Source organism: Saccostrea echinata, unplaced genomic scaffold (assembly GCF_033153115.1).
Source record: "Saccostrea echinata isolate AGI-Se365-2 ecotype Australia unplaced genomic scaffold, CSIRO_AGI_Sech_v1 ptg000034l, whole genome shotgun sequence".
NCBI classification, from domain to species: Eukaryota; Metazoa; Mollusca; class Bivalvia; order Ostreida; family Ostreidae; genus Saccostrea; species Saccostrea echinata.
In genome coordinates this window covers 4992459-5019103 of record NW_026889783.1, presented here as the reverse complement: position 1 = coordinate 5019103, position 26645 = coordinate 4992459, and the positions used below count along the sequence as shown (strand labels likewise).

Here is a 26645-nt window from a genome sequence, read left to right as displayed (position 1 = left end):
TATACATTTAAAAAAATCCAGTCCATTGGTGTGTTGAAAAGCTTACAACTCTGGGCTGATTACTTTATGTTGACTTGAAATACTTCTAGTTGTTGTCCTCACAGCTGTCTCTATCTGGGACAGTGTTTCTCTGCACCTAGGGCACCCTATCCCTGACAAGTGATCCCAGGACACGTGGGTGGACTCTGGAACCATCAAACACAAAACAAAAACATTTTTATATTTATTCATTTATTTGTATACAAAGGACAGAGTTAAGTATATTTCATTTCTCTTATTTCAACTATTAAACATTGTATTCACTAAAAATATCGACAGCCGACATTGAAATAGTTTAAAACAATACAAATCTGTGAGATTTTTTTTTGTCATGATGACGATAATGATTTAATACTATATATTTTAAGAAGTTTAAAGTCCACTTGCAACTTGTATTGGAAAAAAGTTCAATTCCTTTAAAAATGATTGAATCTTTTAAAAGTTCCAACCTTCAGCAACACTTTCCATAACTAAAATCTCACATCTAAAAACTAAATAATAATGACTGATTCTTATTTTACTGCTAAGTAATATTAAGTCTCTTATGAAACATATTTTTATATTATTTAAAAAAAGAAATAGTTATCCATTTTTGAACAATATAACAGAATGCCTCAATTTCCTGACAAAGTGAAATTTGACATAAAATTTCCAAGAGCTAATGAAATGACACAACAAATTAAAGAAAACAATGGAAATATGTCAGAAGGAGAATTTTACAAATGTAGAGTCTGGGTGTGACACGGTAAGAGCCTTTTTCTAGTAATAAAACGCCAAATATAGATATAAAACTGGTCATGATAAATGAAAACTAGCAATAAATTTGGATGTTCATAAAATTGAACCACAACTCTCGCAAAATGACTTGTATACAGTAGATTACTATGGAGTTATGTGAAAATGATTGAAAACGCCTTAGAATCAGTCAATACAATAATTATATTACATCAAATTAATTCTATATTTATCACCATTTATTTCTAAAATTGGAATTTTCACACAGCAAATCTTGTACCAGAAATAAAAAATACACAATTTTACAAAAAATGTTCATTAAAGCTGTCAATAGGTATAATTAGCTAATTTGACGATCCATCAATGCCTTATTTGGGAGACGATAACCGCGGAGATCGATACCGGCGCCGACACAAAAGGCGGTGAAGCGTAAATGCTAGCGTGTGAGTCTCACTAAGACACAAAGTAGGTGATATTTCAAGAGCTTCTAAACACGGAACTCTGCTTTCCGACCACAATCGTGAGCAACAGTGTGGTATGTTATGAATTGGAACGATTTCTAAATTAATTTGCTCACAAAATATTTTGTCCTAACCTCAAAATTGAATATTTTCCTCCATGATAAATGCGAATCGTGATTTCTCAGATGTTTTCTTTCTTTCTTTTTTACAAAAAATATATTTACCAGCTCTCCATGATTAGCAGTGTAACTATGTGAATAATACGCTGTTGCACTTAATACTCATAAAAAGATAAATTCTCTTTGTTGTTATAAGTAAATTTCAATGCACCATCCAATGAGTAAAACTTAACTATGATAATACATCTTAATCTATTGAATAAGCGATGTTTCAGGAAATATACAGACAAGAATTAGTGATGATAAATTATCTAATGTGAAATATCACCTGTAAGAAAAGACTAATAAACTTCGGTGGCACTTTCTTTAAAAAAAAAATATGTATTGAAGACCTGTGCTTCCAACATGTAGTCTAGTACTTTTATAGGGAAACAGGAATATATTGCCTGGAATACTCGAAGTTCGATTAAAAGTAAGGAAGCAAAATGATCGATTCAAATTAACATTCACAAAGATTTAATGCAAAGTATAGAAATTCTGATGAAAATCTTTTTTCTTTTTCAAACAGAAACATGAAGAAAAAAAGGATTTTAAAAGATCTGTTACAAATCTAAATAGATTAAAACAATATCTATGATGACTTTTGCTCTGAAAGCATTCCATTTCAGTTTATTTCGGTAATTTTAAGCCATTCTCTCTGGATGCATTGTTTTAGTTTACTATTTTGAGATCAAATTTTCCTGCGACAGGTTTTATAAAAACAATAAAAAAAAAAAGGCGAAGAGAACGAACAATAAACAATCTCATAAATTCTGTAAAACAATACGTAAGTTTATGTAAGTAAGTAAGTAATGAAATATATGGAGATAACGAACAGTATTCAAGCTCAAAAGTCCATTAAACAATACAAATTTTGGAGCAGAGCAAACACGGATCTCTAAAACATCAGAGGTGGGATCAGGTGCCATGAAGGAATTAGCATCCCCCTGTCGACAGGTCACACCAGCTGTGTGCTCATTGTCATGATCGGGAAATAACGGAAAAAACCGTCGGCAATTCAGTGTGTAAATAATGGCCTAACAATAAGTACGAAAAACGTCAGTCAGCATTTGACTTAATGATAAATTATATTTGCTGATAAGGGTATTGTATCGACCATAGAACTTACGAAATGACGACTTTAAACGAGACTGCTGATATTTTTGTTTCATCAACTTATCGTATCTTAGCGTATCGAATCAATTGAGAGAAATAAACCCCAGTATGCAGGTGAAGAAGGTATATTGCTGCATAAGTACGGGAAGTCACGGTCTGAGCATCTCACGATTTCTACCTTGCTTTGGATTGGGTCTAATTTTGTTTATTGTCAATTTAAAATTATTTACGCATGAATAATGATCACATGTGAAATTTCAATCTTTAGTCAAGACGCTTTCCAATTTTCATGGATTTCACTCAGTCCGATACATTGAAAATAGGTCGTTTTGTGGTCAAGATATCTTATTTTAGAGGAAATCTGCATTAATTTTCCAAATGCCAATAGAATCAAACAATTAGAAAGTAAAAGATTTAATGTAGTGTCTTTTACTTCAAGTTCACTGGGATATATCGAGTCGACGTATAAATGAAAATAACTAACTGTTCATTCATAAAACGTTGTCAAGATGAGATAAACTTCTTTCAATAGCTATTATCACATATCAATGCTACTTTAAGCTGTTTTATAAACATTTTCAATGAAATAAGGAGAAAACAAACAGATTTCAAGCCCAAAAGTCTATTCAAACAATACAAATCAGGAGCAGAGCAAACACGGGCCTCTAAAATATCAGAGGTGGGATCAGGTGCAATGGAGGAGTGAGCATTTCCTGCCGACTGGTCACACCCACCGTGAGCTCCTTGTCATGATCGGGAAAAACGGGAAAATCTGTAAACAAGTCAGTGTGTAAACAATCTAATTAAAAATATATCTTTGTGACGCTCCGAAATTCTGATAGTCTTATACAAGACTATCAGAATTTTGGAGCCTAATAAAGATCTATTTTTAATCAGATTGGTGTAAAAATAATGTCATTACAATTAGTATGAAAAAAGTCAGTCAGCATTTGACTTAATGATAGATTGTATTTGCTGACAAGGTCATTGTATCGACCATAGAACTTGCAAAATGGTGACTTCAAACGAGACTGTCGATATTCTTGTTTCATCAACTTGTTTGTCAATAGCTTGCCTTGTTTTAGAAATTGTTCCTACGTAGAGCATGCTCTTTCGTATCGAATCTACTGAGAGACATAAACCCCATAAGCAGGTGATAAGGGTACATCTGTATATCGCTACATAAGTTAGGGAAGTTGACGATTGAATAACTGAAGTCAACAAGTTTATCATAATACTTGGTTGTTAAGTTACCATTAACGTCTTTTTCTAGTGAAATATCAAAATATAAAACAAATGCGTGAGACTCTGGGCTATCTTTTATTTCAAGCTCACTGGGATATATCGAGTCTACATATGAAAGAAAGTAACTATTGTTATTTGATAAAACGTCGTCGATATATCTAAATGTCGAGCTGAAGGCCACAGCAAGTGTTTTCTTTTTCTCATGTATAAGATTTTGAATAAATTCTGCTTCATATGAATACAAATTTAGGTCTGCTAATAACATGGCGCAATTGGTACCTATTGAAATTCCAACAGATTGTTGGAGGACCACCTGCTCTCCAAACACCACATAGATATTGTCAATCAAAACTCAAGCATCTTCTTAATGTCAACTTCAGAGTACTTGTGTGTACTATCAGATTGTTTTTTAACAAAATAATGTTGCAAATGACCAACGACAAGGTAAGTATATTTACGAGTTCCATTTTTATTGAAAAAGCAGTTGTCTATGATGTCAAAAGCCTGGACTTAAATTTTTCGTGGGGAATGGTTGTATAAAGTGTTGAAAGTCATTCGTTTTGATGTTACTTATTCTGGTAAAATTTTGTGATTTTCAAGTTTTCTAAAAGTTCTTTGGAATTTTTAAGTATCCACATCTGATTTACACCACTTCTTGAATATATTGTTATGCAGTACTCCTGATGTTTCTCAGTCACTGCTGTTAATATTTTAGTAAGAAGTAAAGGAGGAGGCTTTGTAGAACATTTACAATACAAAACAATCCTAAGACGTTTATTTTATTAAAAATTTCAACTATTTGATTTTGTCTTTCTCCTTAGCCATCAAGTCGTTCATTTGAATCATATATTAAAAATATATATAAAAAGCATATTTAAAAAGTAAACTTCATGATATTCTTCTGTGACCTTGTCAATCGGAAATATTATGTATTCTTCTTATACCCAAAGGGGAATAAACTGCACTTTAGAAACAGTACTTGTAAAAGAATTAAAAAAGAGTTGTTTTTCTTTTTCTTAATATGGGATACTTTAAAACCATTCTACAATATGCTGCTAAAGTGTTTGATTGTTAGGCATTAATATATGAAGAAAAAAACTTTCACACATATACAAAAACGTGTGTGAAAAGCTACGGCATTCAGCACCACGAACGGGGGGATCAAAAGGTTAAAGTATGCTTATATTTTGGCGTCACAAACGTTGAACGCCTTGCAAATGCAACGTCAGATTCGCGCTCAAATTCAACAGAAGCTGTGGCAAAGGCTCTTCCATTTGTTGTAACTTACCCGAGAGATAATGCAGGGATTTTGAAATATAAATCACATTTGCAGAGAAGGCGATGACTTAAAAATGTATATATAAGCATTGAATCATTATTATGTGAAAGATGAAATCTCATAACTGCAACGATGTGCAAACAAATATATTATATTATAGATTTTTCGTTTCAACTGAATATATTATTTATCGATGTAATTTGCATATTGAATACTTTATCTGTATTTAAACACGAGACGAGAAAGCTCGTTTTAATTTTTGTATTATGATTCTCTGTATTATGTGTTTTCCTTCTTCTTCTTCTTCTTCTTCTTTTTTTTTTTTTTTTTTTTTGTTATTCGAACACATCGAAAACATTTTTCCCATAATTTTCTGGATTTTTCTTTGGTTTAACAAGAAAAGTTGGCGGCATTATCCCCTTTTTTTTATTATTTTTAACAACAGTAATATTTTTCAATATCTGTCACTTTTGGCAATACTATCCAATTGAATCAATTTAAATAAAACATGATTATGACATTAATTCATACAATGAGCATGAGGATAATATTATGATAAATCCCTCTATAACCATTTTATTGGCTTAATATTGATCGAATCCTTCTTCAACGTCACAGATGGGTTTTCCCACAGCACAAATGAATTGAAAAATATGTCGAAATTAACAGTTTAAATATCGAATTGTCGGTTAATGTTTCACTTTTTAATAAGTTAGTTAGCAAAATGCTGATGAAAAAATTTAAGTATCCTGATTAAAAGTATGACCAATAACTTTAGAAAAATAATAAAATTTGATTGTATTGAAATGCTTATAGCCTCGGTATCAAGATACTACTATGGCAAAAATATATGACTAAGAATATATGTTTGTAGACTTTCCAGGCCTTAAAATGAGAACAATCTCGTCAACGAGAGAAACACACAGCAATGTTCATCTCTGAGAGTAACCCACGGTATCCACTCATCAGATGGGAAAATTACTCTTTAATTTATATCCTTTTTGATAGTGGTAATTCTCTCACTGAATTTGCTGTATTACTACACAGAATATCCATCCAATTTTTAAAGAGTTTAGTAAGTTTTCAAAGTTCCCAGTAAGACTACTGTATTTTATTTATTTTCCCTGTATTTCTCTCATGTTTTGTGTGCCTCATGGCATTACTTTTTATGCTGGCAAGATAGACTCAGTGGAACTAAAAACCATTCAACTGAACTAATCTATAACTTTTTCATTTACTCTCACAGTAAATGAAATATTGAAATAACGAACAGTATACAAGCTCAAAAGTACATTCAAACAATACAAATCAGGAGCAGAGCAAACACGGACCTCCAAATACATCAGAGGTGGGATCAGAGTAAATTTGTCCTTACATAGCGGCTTTACATACATGTACCATATCTCCCCTTCGAATGAAATGATTCAATCTTTAAACAATCACGTACTTCAAATGTGACATTATATATTTAAGGTGATAAAAAAATAATCTTAAGAGATGATTAACAAATATAAAACAAAGCAAACCCAGTGGCTACTTAAGTTGAAATAAATTATTAAAAAATATTAAAGCACCTGTTTAAATCACAAAGATAAAAGAATGACCACAGTGTGTATATTGCAATCTCCAAATCGACATGAAAGTTTTGTGATGTCTGTATCTTTTGTGTTTCACTGCAGTTACAATTTAAATCATCTCAACTGTTTATAAATGGCTGATTTGTTCAAAGTTGAGTACACCATGACTGTATTTCTGTACAATTGGCATTTCTTTCACGTCATTTGCTGATTGTGATGAAAAAAATATGTCATTTGTCTGCAGTAAATGTGACGACACCAAAGGAAATTATACACCAGACACAAATAGAAAATTATAGACAAGTCGTTGTAATGAAGATATGATTGGCGATGAGGCTTTTACCACTTGTTATGTACAAAGGTGATGAGATGGTTGTCGATATACTAGTATTCAACGTCGAAGAACTAAAAAAAATGTCGATGTTGGAACTGAGAAGAAAATACATGGAAATGGAGAAAGTGGAATCTGACTCTGTCAAAACCATATCGAATATATTATAAAAACCAGCATACGTGACAATATTTTTGCAACAGGTATATTTAAGTAAAACTTAATGTGAAATGCAAGAATTTTTCTTCTTCCAGGATCATTAATAAAGTTCTTAATTGTTTAGTTTTAAAATAAATACTTCTATTGCTGCATTTCAAGATACAGAATGCAAATTATATATAAAAGTATCCTTGCAAGATATTCACAATTTATGATACATTAACATTCTAAAAGCAATGATTTATTCATTTTTATTGAATTTTAAGCAATGATGTCTCATTTGAAACATATTACAGAAATACTTTCTCATGCGTGTAGGAGGGGGCTAGTTATGAACACAATAATTGAGCATGAATTCTTTTTAATTTGTTGTAATTAAACGTAACTCCACTGTCAATTTTTTAAAAGTCTTTTTAAACCAGATGAACAGATATAAAGTAATCAGTCTAGAGGACTTTGACCCTATGAAGATGTGAGCTCTTTAACAAGGAAGTATTTTTGATGTCTTTGGGAGCGTAAAGCAGGGTAGCCACTTCTTATGGGTGGGACAATGGAGTTTGTTTTCCCAGACTATACTAACCTATTTTACACAAGTGAAGCATTGACAAAGGTGCCGCTTTGTGTGATTTATAGCTTACTAACGAGTGATACCTTAACAAGTACACGGTTTTTCAATTTTTAGTGAATATACGATAATTTGGATATTATCGGGGCATTGGTTTGATATTGGTACATCAGTTAAAACTTGATATCGTTATAATCTTCTGACTCATGAATTCTAACTCGATAATTGATAAATACACTTATCACATAGTCTCTTTCTTTTTTAAACCCACTGACCTACAGAGCATTATTATAAGATACAAACATATCATTGTTTTAAACAACTAATGGATGGGTAATCATTAATCACGTGATCATATTTGAAACGTATATACCCGAGGAGATCTCGGGATTTTTTTTATTACTAAAACACAACTAGGGATTACAGAGTGTATATAATATATCTTCTTATGAAAATGCAGGCCACAGACAGTGATTTGAGCGTCTCATCTGACTCAAATGCAGAAGAAAATTTACATGACAATGAAAAAGACGATGATAGTGAAGATGATTCAGACGATACGTCAGAGTACGAGGAGAGTGTTATCTTTCAGAACGCTTGTCGAGAGTTTTACATCAACAGAAAAAATGCCACTGAATCCTTCAAAAACGATATCCTGAAAGACCAAGATAAAAGAAATTACAAAATGAAAAAGACCACTTCTATTGACGACGCCATGGTGCGACTGCGACGAGAAATGGTGAGTTTTCCCATTTTTTGTGTCTTCCTGCTCTTGCAATATATCCTGTTTATAGTGGATAAATGACAATAATTTTTTCTTTATTACATAGAAAAAAAATAGCAGGTTGTTTAACTCTTACTATAAGTTAGTTTAATTGAGTTAACTGGCGACAACATCATATTGCAACAAAAATTTCATTTAATGGATAGACACAAAATAATGACAGAGGTGTTAAACTTGGGTAGAAAAACAAGTTTTTGCCACAGTGTGGGGTCATTAACTATATAATTTTTTCTGAGGAAGTTATTTGAGTGAGAAGTTACCCCTGTATCAGTATTACATATAAAACTGTTCGTGATTGTGTCTGTTTAATTTGGCAAGTTCATGGTTTGTTTTGTGAGGAACATGCAGAAGGAACACATTTCAATATTCACAATAATATTATTAAAGAACTCATATTTCTTTGATAAGATCAAAATAAACGGGCTTTCTTTCACCGGGAAAATAAGTTTGAAAGGAAAATTATTAGAGCTCGAAATATAACTTGATTTTCTGTTATTGAGATTGGATTTCTTGAGTTCATTTCCATTGGATACTATTTGTACGTGTGGTCCTATTGATTAAATGAAACGTCATTAGTGCATAAACAATGATTTTTTACCTTTATTACAATTTTCTTTTTCGAGGAGTTAATTGTCCATAACAGAAAAAAAATATAATGTAACAAAGGCTAGTACGACTTTTCCTCAAAGTTTGTAAAAAGGCGGGATGAAAAAAGTCTTTGGCAAGATTTCGAAAGATTTTCCGAATTTTTTTTTTGAAATTAAATTTGTATATTTTTTTTTCATATTTCACACCTTTATCAAAGTTAAATAAATTGTTAAGTTATACAGCAAACGTAATTCAATGGACAAAGTAAATACATATATTTTCACTTTATTTATCTAGGCTTCCTTGATGGACCAAGACCTGACACTCATGGAACAACTGTTGACCCTTAATGAAACAATAGAGGACATCAAAGTGAAGAGACACTACGGCTCTAGTCGGGAATCATTCTACAGCTCATGTGACTTAAACAGTGGGTCTGACTGGTCACTTCCGGCCAGTACGGGTCCATTTCGTGGTTCCAGCTTTTTCACTGGAAAAGCTACTGTTGCTATGTCATCCACTGAAAATCTGAGAGACGCTGGTGATGGCCAGATTTCGCAGGTTGATTCTGGTTACAATTCTCCGTGATTTTCTGGCGGATGGGATGGCGATAAACGGTGCTAGACTGTGCAATGAAACAATCAATAGAAAGAGAAAAAAAACAAATATAAAGGTTAACCGAGCTATGATTGTGCCAGTATGTAACAATACATTATCTAGTCATGTATTCTATTTTGTCATCGAATTTTAAAATCAATGTATTCTCATTATGATATAATACAATGGAATATTTAAAGTGTATTCTCATCAAAGTCGCTCAAGATATTATTTTTTAGAGCTTTTCTCGTCTTTGTTGAAAATTGTATGTACAAATCTATTTCTGTTACAAGCATAAGAAAAGAACAGAAACACTCCACAATATGAATCGATAACTTGACACGTTGTATCTTTTGTACAAGATAGATAATTAGAGGAGATGATGGTATCTTTATGTAGCTTATCTTTATGAACTGATTATCTTCCAGATTACTCCATTTCTTTTATTTTCAGTCCATCTCCTGTTAGTATTGATCTTATACGGAGACTTGGGAGACTGGATTTTTTATTATGTAAAAAATCGTTTCTTAATGTTTTACCGCTTGTACAAACGGATATCATTACAAGATCTGGGGTCCTTTAAGTGACTTCCTATTGTTCCTGTCTAGTTATCTTGTTAATCTCTGAAGATTTGGCAAATGTGATGACAAAAAGAACCCCTCTTTATGACGTCACAGTATACAAAATACCGTCCGTTCGAATATTTGTCCATTATGTATAGTGTAAAAAGTTATTCATCACTTGATCGAATGGCAGATAGCTTTTGTTGTCTCTGATAGAGAATAGTGGAGTTACTGTAGGAAGCAAATAAAGAATAAAATACATTAATAAAACTTGAAATACTTCTTGTTTTTCTTTGTTATGACATAAACACTCAAATGAAATTTATGTATTTAATGGATAGGATAAAATTGAAGCGTTTATGTAAAATAGTCTGGCAAATGACGTTAAAATCATTTTGTATTAATATAATGTTTTACATATTTCCCAAACGTCATTAACTCCCCTGATATTTAAAGAAGGGATTGTATCAAGAGATTAAATAATGAGTTCCTAGAAAAATGAAGGATTTTATGGCGTATTCAGAAAGATTAGAGACTCGCAAAGTGGTTGAATATGGGCGGGGTGGGGTCCTACCAAGAACCTGTGAGGTAATCCTGTCTTAAGATCACTCTGCCAGTGCGATGTTAGTTGCTCTTTATGTATGTTTGCTTGTATTTCTTGTGTTAATTATTTGTTTTTATTTTCGTAATTATGAAATGGCAATACTGATCAAAGCAGATTTCAGGTGGCTTTTTTCAGTAAAAATTAAAGATAGAACTGGTATATGTATTTACATGTTATTTATTGTATATCAATATAGGCACGACAGAGTGTATAATATCGGCGGGCACCATAAGAAAGATAACAATGACATCATAATTATACATTTCAAAGATCCTAAGAACAAATTCGATTTTTTATCATTATTTGCATTGATTTTAATTTGCACTTTGCTTATTATTTTAAAAATCTTTGCAGCAGCATTAGTGTATCAACTCAAATAACATAAAACGAGACATGCCTGGAACGTCTAAAACAGTGTTAAGAATTCAAAGAAGTTACAACTTACTTATCCTAAGAAAAGTAAATTTTATTGAATGAATGGACTTTTTAAAATTTATTCTGTATTGTCATGGAACGTTTAAATAAATTTCAATATTTTAGGGGGAAACTGAGATTTATAGGCAGTGGAATCTCTCAAAAGAAGATTATCGATATCTTCCTATTCTTTAACAGAATGTTGCCAAGAAAACTTTAGGTCCTTTTTTTTATGAAGAAAGACGTGCAAATTTGGATACAATCAACCCTCGATCTGCACCCAAAATAATGACTCGTTTCCTGTTTTCTCAATATTTCAATAATTAAAAGTGTTGCAACTTTAAAATTTATTTGAAATAAAAATCTGCCTTATTCTTTTTTAATACTAAGATAGAGAATGAAATGTTTCGTAGACACAATGACTAAATTGAATAAGTATTTTTGTACTTTGTGGATTATTTTTTAAATATAAACTTCATGAGGAAAGTGACAGAGTTTGCTGAAGGTGATTTTGCTTATAATGTCATTGATAATTTTGTTTTTCTAGACGACTTTCAGCGATGTTTTTAAAAAGACAAGTCTCTTTTCACTGATATAGAAATAGGATTTGAAAAATTTCAATAAGAACTTTTTTGTTAAAGTTTTTTTTTTAAATAATAAATTCTCTATCGGAAGGATGCTATGCAGAATTATTAAATTTGTTTACTTTATTTCAATAATTACAGTGTGTTCATTTTTAAAGTTTGCGTTAAGCAAATAAGCCTCTTATATATTATTTTCATTCATTTTAATGCATTAATTAAGAATTCTCGGCGGGGTATCGTTAGATTAGCAAATATTAGCAATACACTGGAAAATCGGTGACGTCACTGATGGATTTAAGTATTGTAATCTTGTGATGGGAGGAGATTGACTTTTCAGATAGAGCCGAATCACAACTTTACAACATATCCAGTGATATATGTGTGTCAGTGAATCGTAATTACAATCAGTGGGAGCTATTACAGTAATGGACCAAACACTATATCGGTAGTAACTATCACCCGATGATGGCGCTCTAACGAAATGATCAATGTTTGTAGAGTTTGATCGGGTTTCACGGCTTAACACAATAGTAGAAAAGGTTTGAATGATCATTGTGAATTTGCTACTGTATCAATAATACATAACTTACATTTTAATCTCATTGTTGAACTTCGTTCTACCCCAATTTGTCTCTCCTCCGGTCGTCTGTGAGTTCCAGGATTGGCGCACAGATCACGCTGCTTGTGTTGCACGAGACATTTGATGTTATCTCGACTTCTGCTCGAGATCAACCACTTTGGACTTGAGTGACGAAGGTAAGCGAACATTTCTACAGCTGTCTCGATATTTTATTGATATTGATTCACTTAATAATGTTCTCCAGTTTTTGTCTAAGTAAGATAAGCAAATTAGACGTGTATGCGTGCTGCAATTTTCTTGGGGGTATTTCGTTTTTTTGAGTGTAAAGGTAAGAATTTCTCGCAGAAAATACAATGGAATGAAAACATAAGAAATATATGTTGCATTTAGTCACTGGGTTGTTATGTAGATATGGCAGTTCATCCGGTACAGAATCTTAGTACGTTCTGCATCGTGCAATTAGCAGCTGATTAGTGTTCATCCAAATGCTTTTCGTCTTCTCAATTAGGATGGAATTTTTTTTAGAAAGATTTTCATCTCCTTTGGCTAATACTTTTCATTTTGATATCATTGTAATTTTTGGAAGTTGTATCATATGTATGTAGATCTCCCTGATATTATTTGTGCATTTGGAAACCTGTAAAATCAGCATACAGTAATGTGATGTAAATAGTCTGATGTTCAATTTTTTTTCTGTAGTAAACTTATATGACTATGATTTAAAAAACGCCAGACTTTTTTTTTTCAAGTTCAGTATCTCGGTTTCATGCAGCTAACTGTTTAATAAGATTTTGTACATAACTATGCTTTACTTGAACGAAAGATATTTTCCTCTCAAAATATACCAAGCTAAACAACAAACGCAACAAATAAATTAATCAACTATTAAGACACATGTCAATTTTTGGTATCATGATATTTTTGGTGAAATATTTTTCTGTTATTTATAACTGTGATTTTCGTAAATATTTTTTTCATAGAAAACACGGTTCCTGTTATCGACTCTCCTGTTTGATTCCGTGGCCTTTATATTTATGTGTTACTTATTACACAGACCATTAAGATAATTACAGGGATAATGAGGCCGCTCGTTGGTTCTGTTTATTTATTTATGAAGTTTATTCACAATCATACATAACGATTTTATCGATCTGTGCTCAATCTTTAACAGCTGTGGAATATGACCTCTAAATACATGGTTTATTATTTTTTTTATTTTGGAAATGAGTGATATTAAGTTCAAACGTATAATAATCAAAGACAGACTGTGTAAAATTCTTGTTCCTTTGCTCATTGTAAAGCATCGTGGTCTTGTTCAAGTATTTGATATCAATCAAAATCGTTTGATAGGAAATAAGCAACTTAATAGTTGGTTATAACCTTGCTTTTACTTGCAGTAATTGTGTGTGATTTTCGTGATCTATTGCTGCATAAACAAAATGAAAAATACGACGGTCATACCTGTACTTTTCATTAATGATGGGAATTATCAACCTGTATCACGTTTACTTGCCTGGGGTCGCCATTTTCACCCATATTCTCAAGTGCACTAAGCACCCATATGTTTATTACTTTCAACATTGTTTTTGAACATTCATTAATAAAACCGATAAAATCTTGCTAATTCTAATATAACATAATAAGAATTTTGTTTATCTATTTATTTTAGAAATTCGGGATATTAATACCATAAAGCCCGAAAGATTAACATGTATGTGTTTTGAAATGATACCTTAATACTTATATTACATTTATGACTGATTTCTAACAAATCTTTGCATATTGGATATAAATTGAACGACCACTTGTGACGTCATTTTGAAACTACGTGGATCGTTTATGACTTAACAATGAATTTGTGGTCATGTGACGAACCTGTTTTTATACAGGTTCAAATACGCTTTGCTAAAATAGAGTTATATAAGGGAAACATATGCCAATGTAAATATTTATTTATAACCATGATAACAATACTTCTTTACAAAGTTATAATGATTGTTTTTTTTTTAATTTAAATAATGCATATGTACCTTATTACAGAAATACCTGCAAGCGACCCGATATCGTCATGGTTTAAGTGCATATACAGGGAAACATTAAAGTCCTCATGAAAATGTAAATCAAATTGGAGCAATGTAAATCATTAATGACGAGGACTGATGAAATGTAATGAGTGTCATTTTAAATGCATGCGTCTTTCACGGTCTCCAGAGAAATAAATATGTAATGAATTGTTGTTAAATTGCTGTTGTCGACATAAATCGATAAAAATAAAATTCTAATTAAATACGATCCTCTGAGAGCAATTGAGCCACTGATAGTTGCGACATCAAACAACTGTTTCTCCAACAGACCCCCTACGATATATCTGTTGTGTATTTCCCTGACATCGGATTCATTGGGTGCATTATCGTCGTAAGGGGGTTGGGACCAATCTCCAAAGGATATAGTTCGTCATTTACATGCAATATAATTTACCTCGCTAAATAGATTCTGATGCCAGACATTGATGTCAAAGTGAACAAGCAGAAGGAAGAGATGGGCAAATTTTCACGCACCTCTCTTATTTCACTTGACTTGTTTCTTACTATATATTTAATGACATATATACTTTGCTAATTCAAAATTAGTTTATACACATAACTATGGAAGTCCCGGAGGACATTGTCTTAATTTTTTTTTTTTTTTTTTTTTTTTACTTTTTTATGATTTTTTAAAATACTTTTTTTTTTATTACTGGTTACTAAATGTGACATTGCAGGGAAGGACGTATATCTTAGCTAACGTGTATTACGATTATTATTAATTTGAAAATATAAGATGTTAATTAATGTCCTTCAGGGCTTTGAAAAAATCGCAATGTTTGTTTTGAAAAAATAAACCTGGTAAACCTATACCTTTCCTAGGATTTGGATGTAAAAATACTCACAGGTATTTATCTGACTCCCGGTGAGTACTAGAATGAAGTACATTGATGTATTCTAGCCTGATCCGTCATTAACGTGATATAAGTACATGCGTTTGTTGTCAGTCGATAGGAATCTTGAGCATAGTTATATAATCATAAAAACCTCTGAAATTAGCTGCTATCTAACTAGAAGAAAAAAAGCAATGATAACATCGGACTTTGGTCGTCATGGCAACTCTTTCAATTGAAAATTTTGTAATTTTTGATGAGATTAATTTCACGAGATCACAGAAGTTCGCCGTTTTCCAAATGTCGGTTGCCCTCCTTGTTAAGTAGGTTAATAGATTTAATTTTTGTACAAGATGCATTTCTTTTGATGTAGTAAGTGCATCTTCAGTTTTGTTGCAAAAGTCACGATTGTTCAGTTTGGTATTTTACCATCGTCTGTCATGCAAACAAACGATTACGTATCATGGGTTAAATAACATATACTATAAATCATACAGGTAAATACTGAGTGTTATGTCAGGTGGATGATCGCCGTCTGAGAGTCATGATTAACTGTCACTGATCTTTTTCAGATATCCCACGTAACTTAGCCATTCCCAAAGGAGTTTCAACTTCAGAGGTTGCCTTCGGTGAATTTGTGGAGAACGTTGATTTTTCGCGCCAAACAGCACCTATCTAGAGGACGCGTCAAATGCCCCAGGCTTATGGATATGACTGTTTGACACAATTTTATATTGATTTTTATTTTTACATATACCTATCTATGATGTTTGATGAAAGTGAAAATTCTTTCTGGAAGATTAATTATGTAAAAGTGTTAATCCTGTCATATGGAAACAAATGGGATGGTGAGTAAGTTTTTCAATGCTTCAAAGTTTATTATTTGCAGAAGTGAAATCGAACCAAATAGTATATTGACATTGCAAAGAGTTGTAATTAAATCAAAGATCAGGGGAATTTTAAACAAACAGAATGCTTAGTTCTATGATCTCGTGCGAAATCAAAGTTACAGGAAAATGACAGACGGAGAGAATAATGGATTAACAGTAGACAGTTAACCATTTCTAGTTAAAGTGAAACAGTTTGTTCGACATGTCGTTTAATAACAGCTCATCAAAACCCATTGAAAGGTTGATTCAACTTTTGCATACAACATGTGGCCTAATCAATGGAAGTAATAACATTCAGATTACTGTAGAAAATGGTAACCTTATTCATAACTGTACTAGAACCCCTGACGAACAACCATCAGGGGCGGATCACGGCGCTGTCCTGTACATTGTGGCAGTTCTGGTGTTTTACTCAGCCGGCATTGTGATCATGTTAATCAAATATTCTAGATCAGAACGGAAACGAATGGAAGAGGAGGTGGCTCTAGATTTCTTTTTCAAGGGAATGCCTTTCGGCAAAAGCACAAAAGAACATAACGTGAACAGTGTTGCTATCAGGGCCTTCCATACAATGACTATGTCCGCATACGAACCCAGCAAAAATCACATCATTCCGAAACCCTTATTGGAGACGGACGTCTGACACGCTCCTGACGGCAGGCTGTTAGATCTTAATCCCCGACAGAGGGCGATGTTGACAGAAGCAGTCTTCACTGTTTACAAGAGGCAGCTGTGTTTAACCCTTATATCGTCATAAGGAAAGGCTGTTTAGCAATTAAGCTCCATAAAGCTATTTAACGATATTGCAAACAGAATTTTCCAAATTAAGTTTAAGGAAATTTAAAATCTGCCAACATATTTTAAGGGATATAATGAATGTGAGAGATTTAGTGATGGAAACAGTCAAATAAATCCAACCTAATTGCTACTTTATGCAATCTTGGAAATACAGAATTATGAGTTTGCGAAATTTAATTTTATGCTTTTATTTTAGTACTCTAGTTGATAGGATTTGATGATGACAGTGGGTCCTTTTTTTTTTTTTTTGGTGTTGTAATTAGTCCCTACTTGGATTGTTAATCTTTATGATGATAATCAAAGCTACTATGTGATATGTAACAATTATCTCACAAAGGTGCCACCTTACCTGACATTCCATATTGGTTCATGAATTTCTTATTTTTAACAAATCATCTTCATTTGTATATTTTCAAATTGGTGATTAATAAATGAATACTTTATTTTAAATCATTTATGTCCACAATATTTTACATAAGTGAGTAATGAGCGAGTAGTCTCAGGGGCACCAGCTCTACAGGTTCCTCCTAACATACTTACACTAGGGAATGGTAGAGAGCGGTTTTAATGATATTCTTCCTGGAATCTGTCTGTCAATGACAACTATAAAGTTCTGGTGACAATTTGCTGGACCAGAAATATCCCCGATATTTGGTTTCTGTGTCAGTCTCTGTACTTAATTCTTGTTATCATGTAATCACTACTGCTAGATTAAGATTAATACCAAGAGAACGGACTCATTGGTGACATATTCCACGACATCACAGCTTAAGTATACATTCTATCACTTCAAGCGCAAGAACGAATACTCTGAAGAGAAGATAATCACACTGTTGTTTAATATAATTATATTTTATGTCAAATTGGAAGCTTAGAACAGTGGATCAGTCGGGAAATATCTATTGTTTAATGTATTCAGACCTTATATTGTTGAATGCTTGCAGAATCTGATCACCAAACACAACTGAAAAACATTTTACATGTACTTACTTATATCTTTGCTCCTTCAGAGAAAATTAAAGGTCTTGGCAACAGACCTTTCATTTGACAACAGACCTTTTATTTGACAACAGACCTTTTATTTGACAACAGACCTTTTATTTGACAACAGACCTTTTATTTGTTGTTGTGTAAAAGGTGAAGATAAGGAACAGTGATCGATCTCATAAATCCAGTAAACAATTGTGAACAGGGCAAAAACACGGACCCATAGAAATACCAGAGGTGGGATCAGGTGCCAAGGAGGAGTAAGCAGCCCCTGTCTAATGATAAAGTTGTCAATAAATTAATTAATATCAACACGTTCGTCATTAATGATACAATACACACCAATGATAGATAATCAGATTTATGGCTATTAGTGTCGTCATTTAACTATTCAAAATTGTATTCACAAATGATTATGTCACTAATGTACCCATCTGCCAATGCCCAATATTACACAAGTGGAATTTGAATCAACAGTGGTTACTAAATACCATGAAAACTAGAATTCACAAAACGGTATATATTTTAATTCTACAAGTCATAGTATGAATGTACTGTCTATAATGCAATATAGCACTATAGACAGTACATTCACACTATTACTCGTAGGATAAAAAAATCATCTTTGAAATCAGCTATATCTGTCATACATGTAGAAGATCATAACCACTGTAAAAAAAAATGTAAGAAGACCAATAAAACACAGTTCCATTAATCAATGTATTAAACCGGAATCCAGAACTTTAACTTTTAATGGAAATAAATCCGACAAAACAAAACTTTAAGAGACTTTCTGTCATAAAAGACCATAACCCTGACAAGAATTGTCAAAATCTCATAAAACTCAGTCTTAATCTGCAACTGTGCTATTCACAGTGGGGTTCCAAACATTCTATTACCTAATGTTTATCTCAAAAAACTTTCAGGAAAGCTGAAATCTTATTGATTTGTTTTGTTATATGAAGGGTCATAACTCCATTAATATAAGGATGGAAATCCCATAATGCTCAAACTTGCTCTGTCATTCTTTTTTGTACAGTTGTCTCCAATTACAATTAATTTAATATCTCAAACTTGCTCTGTCATTCTTTTTTGCACAGTTGTCTCCAATTACAATTAATTTAATATCTCAAACTTGCTCTGTCATTCTTTTTTGTACAGTTGTCTCCAATTACCATTAATTTAATATCTCAAACTTGCTCTGTCATTCTTTTTTGTACAGTTGTCTCCAATTACAATTAATCTAATATCTCAAACTTGCTCTGTCATTCTTTTTTGTACAGTTGTCTCCAATTACAATTAATCTAATATCTCAAACTTGCCCTGTCATTCTTTTTTGTACAGTTGTCTCCAATTACAATTAATTTAATATCTCAAACTTGCTCTGTCATTCTTTTTTGTACAGTTGTCTCCAATTACAATTAATTTAATATCTCAAACTTGCTCTGTCATTCTTTTTTGTACAGTTGTCTCCAATTACAATTAATTTAATATCTCAAACTTGCTCTGTCATTCTTTTTTGTACAGTTGTCTCCAATTATCATTAATTTAATATCTCAAACTTGCTCTGTCATTCTTTTTTGTACAGTTGTCTCCAATTACCATTAATCTAATATCTCAAACTTGCTCTGTCATTCTTTTTTGTACAGTTGTCTCCAATTACAATTAATCTAATATCTCAAACTTGCTCTGTCATTCTTTTTTGTACAGTTGTCTCCAATTACAATTAATCTAATATCTCAAACTTGCTCTGTCATTCTTTTTTGAACAGTTGTCTCCAATTACAATTAATCTAATATCTCAAACTTGCTCTGTCATTCTTTTTTGTACAGTTGTCTCCAATTACAATTAATCTAATATCTCAAACTTGCTCTGTCATTCTTTTTTGTACAGTTGTCTCCAATTACCATTAATCTAATATCTCAAACTTGCTCTGTCATTCTTTTTTGTACAGTTGTCTCCAATTACCATTAATCTAATATCTCAAACTTGCTCTGTCATTCTTTTTTGTACAGTTGTCTCCAATTACCATTAATCTAATATCTCAAACTTGCTCTGTCATTCTTTTTTGTACAGTTGTCTCCAATTACCATTAATCTAATATCTCAAACTTGCTCTGTCATTCTTTTTTGTACAGTTGTCTCCAATTACCATTAATCTAATATCTCAAACTTGCTCTGTCATTCTTTTTTGTACAGTTGTCTCCAATTACAATTAATCTAATATCTCAAACTTGCTCTGTCATTCTTTTTTGTACAGTTGTCTCCAATTACAATTAATCTAATATCTCAAACTTGCTCTGTCATTCTTTTTTGTACAGTTGTCTCCAATTACAATTAATCTAATATCTCAAACTTGCCCTGTCATTCTTTTTTGTACAGTTGTCTCCAATTACAATTAATCTAATATCTCAAACTTGCCCTGTCATTCTTTTTTGTACAGTTGTCTCCAATTACAATTAATCTAATATCTCAAACTTGCTCTGTCATTCTTTTTTGTACAGTTGTCTCCAATTACAATTAATCTAATATCTCAAACTTGCCCTGTCATTCTTTTTTGTACAGTTGTCTCCAATTACAATTAATTTAATATCTCAAACTTGCCCTGTCATTCTTTTTTGTACAGTTGTCTCCAATTACAATTAATTTAATATCTCAAACTTGCTCTGTCATTCTTTTTTGTACAGTTGTCTCCAATTACAATTAATTTAATATCTCAAACTTGCCCTGTCATTCTTTTTTGTACAGTTGTCTCCAATTACAATTAATTTAATACCTCAAACTTGCCCTGTCATTCTTTTTTGTACAGTTGTCTCCAATTACAATTAATTTAATATCTCAAACTTGCTCTGTCATTCTTTTTTGTACAGTTGTCTCCAATTACCATTAATTTAATATCTCAAACTTGCTCTGTCATTCTTTTTTGTACAGTTGTCTCCAATTACAATTAATTTAATATCTCAAACTTGCTCTGTCATTCTTTTTTGTACAGTTGTCTCCAATTACCATTAATTTAATATCTCAAACTTGCTCTGTCATTCTTTTTTGTACAGTTGTCTCCAATTACAATTAATTTAATATCTCAAACTTGCCCTGTCATTCTTTTTTGTACAGTTGTCTCCAATTACCATTAATTTAATATCTCAAACTTGCCCTGTCATTCTTTCTTGTACAGTTGTCTCCAATTACCATTAATTTAATATCTCAAACTTGCCCTGTCATTCTTTCTTGTACAGTTGTCTCCAATTACCATTAATTTAATATCTCAAACTTGCTCTGTCATTCTTTTTTGTACAGTTGTCTCCAATTACCATTAATTTAATATCTCAAACTTGCTCTGTCATTCTTTTTTGTACAGTTGTCTCCAATTACCATTAATTTAATATCTCAAACTTGCTCTGTCATTCTTTTTTGTACAGTTGTCTCCAATTACCATTAATTTAATATCTCAAACTTGCTCTGTCATTCTTTTTTGTACAGTTGTCTCCAATTACAATTAATCTAATATCTCAAACTTGCTCTGTCATTCTTTTTTGTACAGTTGTCTCCAATTACCATTAATCTAATATCTCAAACTTGCTCTGTCATTCTTTTTTGTACAGTTGTCTCCAATTACCATTAATTTAATATCTCAAACTTGCCCTGTCATTCTTTTTTGTACAGTTGTCTCCAATTACAATTAATTTAATATCTCAAACTTGCCCTGTCATTCTTTTTTGTACAGTTGTCTCCAATTACAATTAATTTAATATCTCAAACTTGCCCTGTCATTCTTTCTTGTACAGTTGTCTCCAATTACAATTAATTTAATATCTCAAACTTGCTCTGTCATTCTTTTTTGTACAGTTGTCTCCAATTACCATTAATTTAATATCTCAAACTTGCTCTGTCATTCTTTTTTGTACAGTTGTCTCCAATTACAATTAATCTAATATCTCAAACTTGCTCTGTCATTCTTTTTTGTACAGTTGTCTCCAATTACCATTAATTTAATATCTCAAACTTGCTCTGTCATTCTTTTTTGTACAGTTGTCTCCAATTACCATTAATTTAATATCTCAAACTTGCTCTGTCATTCTTTTTTGTACAGTTGTCTCCAATTACCATTAATTTAATATCTCAAACTTGCTCTGTCATTCTTTTTTGTACAGTTGTCTCCAATTACCATTAATTTAATATCTCAAACTTGCTCTGTCATTCTTTTTTGTACAGTTGTCTCCAATTACCATTAATTTAATATCTCAAACTTGCTCTGTCATTCTTTTTTGTACAGTTGTCTCCAATTACCATTAATTTAATATCTCAAACTTGCTCTGTCATTCTTTTTTGTACAGTTGTCTCCAATTACCATTAATCTAATATCTCAAACTTGCTCTGTCATTCTTTTTTGTACAGTTGTCTCCAATTACCATTAATTTAATATCTCAAACTTGCTCTGTCATTCTTTTTTGTACAGTTGTCTCCAATTACCATTAATTTAATATCTCAAACTTGCTCTGTCATTCTTTTTTGTACAGTTGTCTCCAATTACCATTAATTTAATATCTCAAACTTGCTCTGTCATTCTTTTTTGTACAGTTGTCTCCAATTACCATTAATTTAATATCTCAAACTTGCCCTGTCATTCTTTTTTGTACAGTTGTCTCCAATTACCATTAATTTAATATCTCAAACTTGCTCTGTCATTCTTTTTTGTACAGTTGTCTCCAATTACCATTAATTTAATATCTCAAACTTGCTCTGTCATTCTTTTTTGTACAGTTGTCTCCAATTACCATTAATCTAATATCTCAAACTTGCTCTGTCATTCTTTTTTGTACAGTTGTCTCCAATTACAATTAATTTAATATCTCAAACTTGCTCTGTCATTCTTTTTTGTACAGTTGTCTCCAATTACAATTAATCTAATATCTCAAACTTGCTCTGTCATTCTTTTTTGTACAGTTGTCTCCAATTACAATTAATCTAATATCTCAAACTTGCCCTGTCATTCTTTTTTGTACAGTTGTCTCCAATTACCATTAATTTAATATCTCAAACTTGCTCTGTCATTCTTTTTTGTACAGTTGTCTCCAATTACAATTAATTTAATATCTCAAACTTGCTCTGTCATTCTTTTTTGTACAGTTGTCTCCAATTACAATTAATCTAATATCTCAAACTTGCCCTGTCATTCTTTTTTGTACAGTTGTCTCCAATTACCATTAATTTAATATCTCAAACTTGCTCTGTCATTCTTTTTTGTACAGTTGTCTCCAATTACCATTAATTTAATATCTCAAACTTGCTCTGTCATTCTTTTTTGTACAGTTGTCTCCAATTACCATTAATTTAATATCTCAAACTTGCTCTGTCATTCTTTTTTGTACAGTTGTCTCCAATTACAATTAATTTAATATCTCAAACTTGCTCTGTCATTCTTTTTTGTACAGTTGTCTCCAATTACCATTAATTTAATATCTCAAACTTGCTCTGTCATTCTTTTTTGTACAGTTGTCTCCAATTACCATTAATTTAATATCTCAAACTTGCTCTGTCATTCTTTTTTGTACAGTTGTCTCCAATTACAATTAATTTAATATCTCAAACTTGCTCTGTCATTCTTTTTTGTACAGTTGTCTCCAATTACAATTAATTTAATATCTCAAACTTGCTCTGTCATTCTTTTTTGTACAGTTGTCTCCAATTACCATTAATTTAATATCTCAAACTTGCTCTGTCATTCTTTTTTGTACAGTTGTCTCCAATTACAATTAATTTAATATCTCAAACTTGCTCTGTCATTCTTTTTTGTACAGTTGTCTCCAATTACCATTAATTTAATATCTCAAACTTGCTCTGTCATTCTTTTTTGTACAGTTGTCTCCAATTACAATTAATTTAATATCTCAAACTTGCTCTGTCATTCTTTTTTGTACAGTTGTCTCCAATTACCATTAATTTAATATCTCAAACTTGCTCTGTCATTCTTTTTTGTACAGTTGTCTCCAATTACAATTAATTTAATATCTCAAACTTGCTCTGTCATTCTTTTTTGTACAGTTGTCTCCAATTACAATTAATTTAATATCTCAAACTTGCTCTGTCATTCTTTTTTGTACAGTTGTCTCCAATTACCATTAATTTAATATCTCAAACTTGCTCTGTCATTCTTTTTTGTACAGTTGTCTCCAATTACAATTAATTTAATATCTCAAACTTGCTCTGTCATTCTTTTTTGTACAGTTGTCTCCAATTACCATTAATTTAATATCTCAAACTTGCTCTGTCATTCTTTTTTGTACAGTTGTCTCCAATTACAATTAATTTAATATCTCAAACTTGCTCTGTCATTCTTTTTTGTACAGTTGTCTCCAATTACCATTAATTTAATATCTCAAACTTGCTCTGTCATTCTTTTTTGTACAGTTGTCTCCAATTACAATTAATTTAATATCTCAAACTTGCTCTGTCATTCTTTTTTGTACAGTTGTCTCCAATTACCATTAATTTAATATCTCAAACTTGCTCTGTCATTCTTTTTTGTACAGTTGTCTCCAATTACAATTAATTTAATATCTCAAACTTGCTCTGTCATTCTTTTTTGTACAGTTGTCTCCAATTACAATTAATTTAATATCTCAAACTTGCTCTGTCATTCTTTTTTGTACAGTTGTCTCCAATTACCATTAATTTAATATCTCAAACTTGCTCTGTCATTCTTTTTTGTACAGTTGTCTCCAATTACAATTAATTTAATATCTCAAACTTGCTCTGTCATTCTTTTTTGTACAGTTGTCTCCAATTACCATTAATTTAATATCTCAAACTTGCTCTGTCATTCTTTTTTGTACAGTTGTCTCCAATTACAATTAATTTAATATCTCAAACTTGCTCTGTCATTCTTTTTTGTACAGTTGTCTCCAATTACAATTAATATCTCAAAAGATGGTGGAATATAAAAAGCCAATTGATGATCAGACAAAGGGAGGTGAACCTAATTGATCAGAAGGGAACTTAATATGAAACAAAAGAACGATAATCCTAAAACATTTTCAGAAGGAATTGAAAAAAAATAAATATATTAATGAGACTTGTTGAATTATGACTCAGTTATACCTCCCCTCTCAAGTGCACCATTTGCAAAATGAAGATTAACATACAACAAAGTGTACAAAGAATTGAAATACTCATTAATCGTGTCAGGATGATGAAGATTAATTACGATGCTTTATTGTGTCTGATGCGGCTTCACGTAGACATGTTTCCACCATGTGTTACACTTTCTCCTTACAGCATATTAACCCCCCCCCCCCCCCAAAAAAAAAAAACAGCGTTCTTTTGAAGTCATCATCTGAAATACTGGATAGAAGGAAAAAAAATTGTATTCCACAAACAGATGTCAATCAATTTTAATAAGTTTTTAACCTAATATAGGAGAATATTCATAATCCTCTCTACTAATGATAAAAAACAAGATTAAGTCTTCATACTTCATACGAGAGCATAGAAAAGTATCAAATAATGATAAAATCTATAAATTTGATAAAATGGTATAAATGCATTAGCTAATTAAATGGGTTTGGTAACATAAGAGCCAGATGGACTAAACATTTCCTGCTTTTACAGCAATGCAAGTGAACTGTTTGATTCTTGTTAATTAAACCTATAGAACAGAGAACAGGCCAGGGGGAAAATCTATAAGATAATGAATTATATCACTTAAAAAATGACTATCTGGCACGGAATTGTGTCAGTTAGAAACAAAAGAAAATGACTATGAAGTTTCCAAAGTTCATGACCTTAAAAAGCTGATGAAATCAAATGACTATACTTGCCATTCACATTGTGAAGCTCTTGTAGGATGACAAAATGAAGGCACAGATTGCTGCAAATTTTCATTAAATTCAAAACAATAATCTCACATTTTATTCTTCATATCAAATATTAAACAGGTTGGGAACAATTCCCCTGTAGAGAGATCATCTCGCTAGAGCGCGATTATCCCTCTATAGCGGTATAATAAACATTACCATAAACAGGTGTTTTGTTGTTTTGATTACAAAATAATAAATAATCTCGTGCTTTTTAAAAACCCGGGAGAAGGCTGCATTGAAGCTTGAAATTCCTACATAAAACTGACAACCAGGGCTAGAAATTTAAGACAATCACTGCTGCATGTGAGAATAGGAGCGAAAATCAAGTGTAAATCGTGCATTTTTTTGCAAAGGTTTTAAAATTTACAGTTATATATGTTTATGAAGCAATATAAAATATGAATAGGTATCCAAATTATATTCGTTAAGGTTTTAGCTTTCCCATCGTGCACATAAGGTAATAATTACGTTCTCCAGAAACCCATGACCATAGCTTAAATATTTGATCTTTGGTGGACTACAAGAAGTATGGAAACGCAACAGGGTTGTAACATTTGTTTATAAGTCATGATTAAAAAAAAACAACTATCAATGACGTATATACAAGCTGGATTCCCCATTTAATAATTAAATTTTATTGAAAACAAATCAATTTAAAAAAGTTTAAATTAAGTCTAGCCGATATTGACATACATGTAGTACAAAATGTTGATATATGGTAACCTTGGACTTGCATTAAGGCGTGATATTCTCGACGGATAATAACCGTCTGTCAAATGGTGATCTAGATTTTCATTGGTTGTCTTAGCTCATCAATAT

General features: G+C 31.7%; 2 protein-coding genes across 2 annotated transcripts; both read left to right on the top strand.

Annotated features, from left to right (window-relative positions):
* Window positions 1–8119: 8119 nt before the first annotated feature.
* On the top strand, window positions 8120–9625 carry LOC133199713 (uncharacterized). Its single transcript, XM_061335582.1, has 2 exons — window positions 8120–8404; window positions 9335–9625. The coding sequence occupies exons 1-2, from the start codon at window positions 8120–8122 to the stop codon at window positions 9623–9625; spliced, it is 576 nt and encodes a 191-aa protein (XP_061191566.1).
* Window positions 9626–15872: 6247 nt separating this feature from the next.
* Window positions 15873–17434, top strand: LOC133199424 (uncharacterized). Its single transcript, XM_061335229.1, has one exon. The coding sequence runs from the start codon at window positions 16389–16391 to the stop codon at window positions 16827–16829; it is 441 nt and encodes a 146-aa protein (XP_061191213.1). The 5' UTR covers window positions 15873–16388; the 3' UTR covers window positions 16830–17434.
* Window positions 17435–26645: the final 9211 nt, after the last annotated feature.

Coding starts and splice junctions, on each gene's coding strand:
- LOC133199713 (XM_061335582.1), top strand. CDS start 8,120: ATGCAGGCCACAGACAGTGATTTGAGCGTCTCATCTGACTCAAATGCA. Junction 8,405..9,334: donor TGCGACTGCGACGAGAAATG/GTGAGTTTTCCC, acceptor TTATTTATCTAG/GCTTCCTTGATGGACCAAGA.
- LOC133199424 (XM_061335229.1), top strand. CDS start 16,389: ATGTCGTTTAATAACAGCTCATCAAAACCCATTGAAAGGTTGATTCAA.